Source organism: Gigantopelta aegis, chromosome 6 (genome assembly GCF_016097555.1).
Source record: "Gigantopelta aegis isolate Gae_Host chromosome 6, Gae_host_genome, whole genome shotgun sequence".
Taxonomy (NCBI): Eukaryota; Metazoa; Mollusca; class Gastropoda; order Neomphalida; family Peltospiridae; genus Gigantopelta; species Gigantopelta aegis.
In genome coordinates, this window is record NC_054704.1 from 43,735,756 (window position 1) to 43,745,390 (window position 9,635).

At 34.5% G+C, this 9,635-nt stretch overlaps 1 protein-coding gene across 6 annotated transcripts in view; it reads left to right on the top strand.

The window, feature by feature from the left end:
* LOC121375852 (amino acid transporter AVT3B-like) overlaps nt 1–8,437 on the top strand; it is a 43,552-nt gene extending 35,115 nt beyond the window's left edge. For 3 of the 6 annotated variants that reach the window (XM_041503521.1, XM_041503520.1, XM_041503523.1), the window contains 2 exons: nt 541–600; nt 5,724–8,437. In XM_041503521.1, coding sequence (XP_041359455.1) covers nt 541–600; nt 5,724–5,985 — 322 coding nt within the window. In that variant the 3' untranslated portion in view covers nt 5,986–8,437. Of the gene's footprint in view, nt 1–540; nt 601–2,499; nt 2,758–5,723 lie in introns of those variants that run through there. The other 3 variants (XR_005958362.1, XR_005958363.1, XM_041503524.1) reach the window with 3 other exon arrangements.
* The last annotated feature ends 1,198 nt before the right edge of the window (nt 8,438–9,635 follow it).

The following is a 9,635-nucleotide window of genomic DNA, read 5'->3' on the forward strand; positions in this document are numbered from 1 at the left end:
TAATAGAAATACACCCACGTTACCAGGCCGGTATTTTGTGGTAACTTGTACAAGGGTCACCAGACACATTGCTTATTTTGTTGCCCATTACTGGGGAGACCATTTCACAGAGTTTTCTTTCACTAACCACTAACAGCTATTAACCCCTGTCCTGTATAAGCAGCCCACATACACGTATATGGTGTGCTTAGGAAAACTCACTTGAACCTTAAGTAAATCTAAATACCTAAATATTAAAAGTATACTTGAAATTGTAGCTTTAAATAGAGTGATACAGTGAAACCTCCCTAAATCGGACACCCTCGGGACCAAGTCCGGTTTTAAGAGGTTCTCTTTTGTACAGATATTTATAAAGGAGCTGCAAAAAATGTCGTTTTAAGGGAATTCCAGTTTACAGAAGGTCCGTTTTTGAGAGGTTTCACTGTATATGGTAAGTAATACACTCAGCTGTATTGATAATGTGTTTTGAATAGTGTAATGGTTGTCTTTTAGAATTGTCTTTGTTTTGTTTTACAGCTGTAATATTTGTGTTTATTGTAGGTCACTAACGCGGTCTCAACGTCTTATCAACTGGTCTCTAATTATAATGGGTATTCTAGGGTAAGTATTTTATCAACTGGTCTCTAATTATATTGGATATTCTAGGGTACGTCTTTATCAACTTGGTCTCTAATTATAATGGGTATTCTAGGGTAAGTCTTTTATCAACTGGTCTCTAATTATATTGGGTATTCTAGGATAAGTATTTTATCAACTGGTCTCTAATTATATTGGGTATTCTAGGGTAAGTCTTTTTATCAACTGGTCTCTAATTATAATGGGTATTCTAGGGTAAGTCTTTTTATCAACTGGTCTCTAATTATATTGGGTATTCTAGGGTAAGTCTTTTTATCAATTGGTCTCTTAATTATATTGGGTATTCTATGGTAAGTCTTTATCAACTGGTCTCTAATTATATTGAGTATTCTAGGGTAAGTCTTTATCAACTTGGTCTCTAATTATATTGGGTATTCTAGGGTAAGTCTTTTTATCAACTGGTCTCTAATTATAATGGGTATTCTAAGGTAAGTATTTTATCAACTGGTCTCTAATTATATTGGATATTCTAGGGTACGTCTTTATCAACTTGGTCTCTAATTATAATGGGTATTCTAGGGTAAGTCTTTTATCAACTGGTCTCTAATTATATTGGGTATTCTAGGGTAAGTCTTTTTATCAACTGGTCTCTAATTATAATGGGTATTCTAGGGTAAGTCTTTTTATCAACTGGTCTCTAATTATATTGGGTATTCTAGGGTAAGTCTTTTTATCAATTGGTCTCTTAATTATATTGGGTATTCTATGGTAAGTCTTTATCAACTGGTCTCTAATTATATTGGATATTCTAGGGTAAGTCTTTTATCAACTGGTCTCTAATTATATTGAGTATTCTAGGGTAAGTCATGCATTTGAGATCGCCAAGAACAGCATATCACGTCCATTCATCTGTCCATCCATTTCTCTATATATCCATCGATTTATCTGTCTATCCATTAATCTGTTTATGTATCTATTCATATGTGTATGTATCCATTCATTGTCTATGTATTCATACATTCTCTATCTATCTATCCATCTGTCTATGTATCCATTCATTCATGTGTCTATGTATCCATCCATCTCTCTATTTATCTATTCATTGTATATGTGTTTATACATGTGTCTATGTCATAATCTATCCATCTGTTTATGTATCCATTAATTCATCTGTATATGTATCCATCCACCTGTCTATATATCCATCAGTCTTTCTATGTATCCTTTTATATGTCTATATATCTATCCATCTACGTATTCATCTATGTATTCATCCATCTGTCTATATATCCATCGATCTGACTACTTATCCATTCATCTGTCTATTTATCTGTCCATCTGTCTATATATCCATCCGTCTATGTATCCATCCATCTGTCTATATATCCATCCATCTTGTCTATATTTCCATCAGTCTATATATCCATATACAGTCGACCTTCGATAACTCAAACTTCGATCTTTCGTAAACGTCGATCTCTCGAAGTGAAACGGCGGCCCCGGCCGAACTGCTATACAAACTAGTAATAACAGACTTTGAACACTCAAACTTCGAACATTCGAAAAACTCTATCTCTCAAAGTAATTTTGTGGTCCCACCATAACAAAATAAGGGATATTGCACTTCCAAAACTCGAAGTTTGTGTAGTGACTGAGCCTTTTAACTGTACCGGTAATACTTTAAAGAAAAATGAATTGTCACCCAAGCCAAGCGTGAGTGCCCGGACTGGTCTCGGCTATCGATGATACACGCGGTAATTACAGAATAATAGATCGCCGACTATGCGGAACGAAATGATCCTACATGCCTGCGTTGGGTTGTCGGTGTTTGTACATGGCAGCGGGCCTCATTACACAAAGTACGGATAGTCTTGTAATCTTCAAAGAACTGTTGTAATAACAATTAACGCTGTTTGTTTGCAGAACCGTGAACATTCGGAAGAAATGCTGCTGTCTGTGCAAGATTAAGACACAGTAATAAAAGACGATTTTTTAAGCAAGTGTGCCAAACAATCTCTAATTACAAAAAATTTCGGATAGTTCTGCTCTTTGTACTTTGTGATTTGAGAGCTATAAATTATTTTGTACTGTTGTGAATGTTTTATATGTAAAAAAAAGAGTACATAACCTAGTGCTATTTGGCATACAGCGTTTTGATTTGTTATGTTATGTCTCGCTATGTTAGTGAGGGTTTTTAAAATGATTTTTGTGATTTACAATAATTTTGCTATTTATATTGTGTATTTTTTATTTGGTAAACAAACGTACTTAGTGCTAATCGACATTCAGTATTTTAATTTATTACAACGTTACGTTCCGCCTTGTTTTGACATTTGAAAAATATATCAACTTTAATTTATCGCTTACTTCCGGTTATATGTAAGTACGTGCTTTCAGTTGTTTTTTTTTTTTTTTTTTTACTTTACTGTCAATTAATACAATAAAAGTACATAGAGATGTACGTCAAATTGATCGGATTTATCTCGTTTCTGTTAATATTTACTTAGTTTTATCATATACACAGAAGAAATGTACTAACATCCGATATCAACGAAATGATAATACTGCAATGCAGTTTCACTATGAGGTCTGCTGTACGAATTTCGAACACTCGAACTCCAAGAAACTCGAACTATTTCGTCGTCCCCTTCAACTTCGAGTTAACGAAGTTTGACTGTATATCTATTTCCTCTGTTTATGTATCCATTCATCTGTATATGCATTGATTTATCTATGTATCTATCCATCCATCTGTTTATGTATCCATTCATTCATCTATATATGTATCCATCCATGTCTCTCTGTCCATCCATTTGTTTATGTATCCATTCATCTGTCTATGTATCCATCTGTCTGTGTATCCATTCATCTGTCTATATATCCATCATCTGTCTATGTATACCATCCATCTATGTATCCATTCATCTGTCTTTCCATCATCTGTCTTTCCATCCATCTATATGTTTTGTCTATTCATCCATCTGTCTATGTATCCATTCATCTGTCTATGTATCCATCCATCTGTCTAGTATCCATTCATCTGTCTATGTATAACATCTGTCTATGTATCCATTCATCTGTCTATGTATCCATCATCTGTCTATGTATACCATCCATCTATGTATCCATTCATCTGTCTATGTATCCATCATCTATGTATACCATCCATCTATGTATCCATTCATCTGTCTTTCCATCCATCTGTCTGTATCCATTCATCTGTCTATTTACCCACCCATATGTCTATATATCCATCCATCTGTCTATACATCCATATATATCCATCCATCTGTCTATATATCCATATATATCATTAGACTAGATTTCCTCTGTATATGTATCCATTCATCTGTCTATGTATCCATCCATCTGACTATATCAATTTATCTATTGTTCCATCCATCTGTCTATGTATCCATCCATATGTTTATCCTTCTATTGGATCCATGTGTCTATATATCCATCCATCTCTCTGTGCATCCGTTGACATATACATCAGTCAATGCATCCCAAACCCATCAATCGGTGCATCCCAAACCCATCAATCAGTGCATCCCAAACCCATCAATCAGTGCATCCCAAACCCATCAATCAATGCATCCCAAACCCATCAATCAGTGCATCCCAAACCCATCAATCAGTGCACCATCAATCAGTGCATCCCAAACCCATCAATCAATGCATCCCAAACCAATCAATCGGTGCATCCCAAACCCATCAATCAGTGCATCCCAAACCCATCAATCAATGCATCCCAAACCCATCAATCAATGCATCCCAAACCCATCAATCGGTGCATCCCAAACCCATCAATCAGTGCATCCCAAACCCATCAATCAGTGCATCCCAAACCCATCAATCAATGCATTCCAAACCCATCCATACATCCAATCTCAGAATGCATAGTTATACTGAAAACCCCCAAATGGTTATCTATTTGTCGGTAGAGTGCTTGCCTGAGGTGCTTACATCGTAGGATCAAACCACCTCAGTGGACCCTCAGTGGGTTTTTTCCCATCCCAACTAGTACCCTACAACTGCTATATCAACGGGTGTCCTGTCTGTGGGAAAGTACACATAAAAGGTCCCTCATGCTAATGGAAAAATGTGGTGGGTTTTCTCTGGGAAAAAATAACCAAAATTTTGACATCCAGCAGCCAGTGATTAATAAATCGACATGCTCTAGTGATGTCATTAAACAAAATAAACTTAATGTTCTAAATCATGTCTCTGCATTAAATTAAGCCATGGAAAATTTTGAAAAAGTAATAATGTCAAATACACATAACTGACATTTGGACATTTATTTACCTAACAACTTGTAAGTACAGGCGCCACTCCTCATGTTACTTTTTGTCAAGTCATCTCTAGGCACTGGCGTAGGAGTGGGGGGGGGGGGGGGGGGGGGGGGGGGGGGAGAGAGACAGACAATGTGCCACCCACTTTTCAGATATTTTGCTTTATATTTGCTTTATAATAGTGTAAAAGTGTGTAAATATAAAAGTGTGCCCCCACACACTTTTTGGCACCTTCCTACACCACTGCTAGGATGTCACCAACTACCACTGTGAGGCCTGCATTCTGCAACAGTGGAATGCTAATATTCACTAGTGATTTCACTGGTTCCATTGCTGTCATTATGTTTAATGTGAAAAGCAAAAACTAGTCTAATGATAGTTTTTCTGCTCTCTCTAACTGTAACTTGGACCAGACATACTAATATATTAACAGAGATGAACATGTTCCAGATGTATCCAGAATTCTGGATTTTTTAGTCTGTTCCATATTCTCCATTCAAAACTTAAACTATGATTTGCCTTTCTGGTTTCAACTGATGATTTGTATACATTCTGAAAGAGGATCACCATCTTAGACCATCAAGCAACGTTTTCGTAATTTCTATATTAAAAATGTCTGCTTGCAAATGTTGATAGCAAAACCTTGATTTCCATGCATCAACTGATATCTGAGCGATAGTTCCACCTTGAATAACCTCTGTTATGCAGAAAAGAAATAGCAAATGTGGACTAGTTGAATGTTTGCCAATCTTTGTAGTCGGCCACCAATATGAAAATGTACAGATGTTGGGTGTTTTGTAACTCACTTACAACTGATTGTAACCATGTCATCTTTTGTACGTATTGCAGGACCATAGTTGGAATGTGGGATGCTCTGAGGCGTGTTGCAGAACCAAATTTATCAACCCACCCAGAACAGTCAGATTCAGATGGTTTTGTGACAGATAATACAACGTCTACTGCAGTATCTACAGCATCTGCCTTCCTGACATCTGTAGTGTCAAATGCAGTGTCAACCATACTTAATATATCAACAGGAGCAGCTGTGACATCAACATCAGGGACAACAACAACAGAGACAACAACAACAGTAGCAGCACCAACAACGTAGTTCTTGAATGTTCAGTTCTTGATGCTGCCTCTTTATGTATAAATATTTTTAACAAAGACTAATGAATATTATATTTTTAACAAAGACTAATGAATATGATGCAGAAAATTAATTATTGTGTACGAGGTGATCAGGGTTTAGGCTGAAGACTGTAAAATATTAAAACAATTTGGTGAATTTGCTTAAAAAATCTGTTGCCAAATTCAAGCTTTAGTTAGCCAAACAGTAAAAATGGCGGTACATCTATGAATGACAGATGATTTTCAAATTAGCTTTTTGGTGAATTAGTGATGAAATATATTCTTTAAATTCAACTTTAATTTGCATTTGGTAATTTGGTGAGCAACAGATTAACACTGCCTGGGTGATATTCTTAGTTTAAGGCAGGGCTAGCTATAGCACTCGCCAAATTCGCCAATTGCGAATTTTGAAAGCAGTGAAAATATTTTCATGGAATAATTGACATTTTTTTAGAAAATAAATGACAATTTCTGTAATTTTTGAAGTTTAATAGACAGTTTGGCGAATTGTTTTGCTCCCCCAGAGCTAGGCCTGGTTTAGGGGCTTGTATCGAAATAGTGTACTAAGGTATTTGTTCATGTATATCTTATGGACACTGGAAACATTGTTTGAGATTAAGTCATAAACAGATTTTGACAAACACAGCTGAATATATTTAGGAGAAGTCTGTTTGAATTGTTTAATACAAGATTGTGGAATTTAAGGACGTTGGTGCATATTATCCTTCTTGATAACTGTCCCTTTAAAAATACTTGCAGATTTTTGGGGTGAAGAAAGTGTCTAAAACCACTGCATACATCTCTTTCTGATATCAATTTTTTATATTTAATATGTCATTTGAAGACAGGGTGATTGTTTTTTAATGAACACATTTTTTTTTTTTCACTGTGTGGTATTCCAGAAGCAAAGAAAGAAAATGTAGGGATAGTGTAAGGTTCTGCTGTTGCATTTTGATATCAATTCAGAGTACATGTCTGTGTGCGATTTTGGTTTAAATTTTTTAGGTGTCATAAGGTTTGCAAATCTTTGGAGCCCACCACCAACCCAGTGAGCCCTGCCATGCATCTCCAGTAGAACAGAAGAGACACTAAATGTTTTGCATGAAACCATGGAAAAGATCACTATTCAAGACTGTGCTTTCCTAGTATTTTGAAATATATGTTTACTGTGTCATTTCGAAGAATCAATGTAATTTGTACAAATAATTTTTATGAGCCGTGCATGCAGGCTCGTATGCTAGCCAAGCTAGAGAGTCCTATATGATTTTTACGAGCCTCGGGTTCCAGACTCCTCAAAATCGCACACTGCATGTATTGATAATTATTCTGATATGAAAACAAAAATATTCCTTCAGTTATCCACATACATTAAGTATGTTTCATTAATTTTAGTCTACATAGTGTGTAAATTAACATAATTACAATATACCCAGTAAAAGGATTGTCTCCTTTGTTAAAATAAATATGGCACTCCAGTTCAAAATAATGTCTCATGAAAGTTGTTAATTAAAGTTATCACTAAATCTTTAGCCTGCTGACCAAAACACTTGGGTCCAATGTTAATGGTTTCAGGTCAGCTGGATTTTCTCCTATTATTGGTAGTTTTTGAGATTGATTTTGTAGAGAAGAACTACCAGTATGTGGTTGAAAGACAATTCTTGATGTTGTTAAGGATTGTCTGTTATTTCTTTTACATTCATTGGGGTATGAACAACAAAAATCATCAGCAAACTGTGTGAATTGGCGAAGCCATTCTCACAAAAGTTTGCAGATGTTTTTGTTTTCATACCCAGATGAACGTAAAAAAAATAACAAACAATACTTACAATTAAATTTGCATCATACAGGCTAATAATAACACTAAAACATCATACTTTATTTTGAATTATTTTGTATTCATAAACAATAACGCTCAATAAGACAACTTGCACATATAAAATGATGTTATCAGATATGATGTTCCCCGACAATGTAATTTTTACATATGAACAAACTCCAGTTGCTAAGTTTGGACCAATGGGATGATGTTATGTTGTAATGAATGTAACAGAAATTTAATTATTTAAAAGTAAAGTTGTTAAAATTGTTACAATTATAATTAAAATAATTGATTATTGATAATCAATTTATGTGTTACCGGTAATTAACATTTATTATTATTATTCAGTTGCATGTGTTATACTTATATGTACACCCGTATTACACGCACAAAAAAGTTAAGGTTCTAGCTTCTAAAAATTTCATGTTCCTTTACTAAGAACTAATTATGTTCCATGATATCAGTTTACATAATTTGGAAATGCAAACATGTCATTTCTATATTATGTAATAAATATACAGAACTTCACATACAGTGTTTTCGCTTCCTATTTATTGCGCGAGTTTATTTTGCATAAGAATATATACCATGAGACTGTGTAGCGGTCGAGTGGTATGTTCTTTCGCAAAATAAACAAGTGCAATAAATAGGAAGCGAAAACAACGTATGTGAAGTTCTGTATTTATTACATACCTTCTTTTATGTTTTACAAAAACGGTTTTTAATTTAACGTCACAACAACACTTTGTTAAATCTATTATCAAAACTCCTTTCATGGATTTGCTTAACGTTAAGAATCATACTCTGCGGCAGCCTTATGTAATGTTTCAAATACGATGTGACGTAATTTGTAAATCATATATGACGTAAGTAAATAAAAGGCGCTAACTGCAGTAAAAATAAAAAGGGAATTCCCCATTTAAAAGTTCCAGTCCAGATTGCACATATGTGTAATACATAATAAATTTATTACATGGTTTGAAAGTGTCTTTATCACTATAGTAAGATTGAATAGGTATGTAATAAATAGCAAAGCCAAGAGCCATTATTTCTTTTATATTGGAGAACAGTATATTTTTTTCTTCAGTTGCTTTTACAAGTACTTTTTAAGGTAGGTAGGTAACTAGTTTAACATGCTCATATACCACTGGGGTTTCGAACACGCCCATCCCGAGTCTGACCTCCAGTATGATCAGGGCCTGACTCGGGACGGGAGTCCTTTATAAAAAAAAAATTGGACTAACTGACCATCCAAAAGTCGAGTCGTGAGTAGTATCAGTTAATAGTGTCATTATAAATTAAATATTTGGCCAGTTGTATGTGAGATGAAAGGAGATTTCAAGTTTAATAACCCCTATTTTTGTTTTGTCTCTTACACCTCGCTATATTTGTTCAAGAGGTGTCAATGTTTATTTTCAGATATGTACTGAATTGAAACTTAATTTCATATAACATTATTTGAATGATATTAATAATTCAACATCTGCAAACTGAATCCAATTTGACTAGAATTGTAGTTCATTTAGATTTTTTTTTGGCAATTTGTCATGTTCATAGAGTGATCTCTTATACATATAATTTGTAACAAAGATTAGATTGCTAGTTGCTTGTTTTACACTAGTTTGAATAGTAAAACTGTCTAAGTATAACAGTTAAGGCATTTTCGTTATATTTAACTTGATAATTTCAAAATGTATTTTGAAAGGTATCATTGCCAAACTATATTTTCCTATTGAGTAGTGTAGCTAGTAATATAATTGGTGTGGAATCGGTGAGTGGAGGTACATCATAAATATACATGTACACTACTG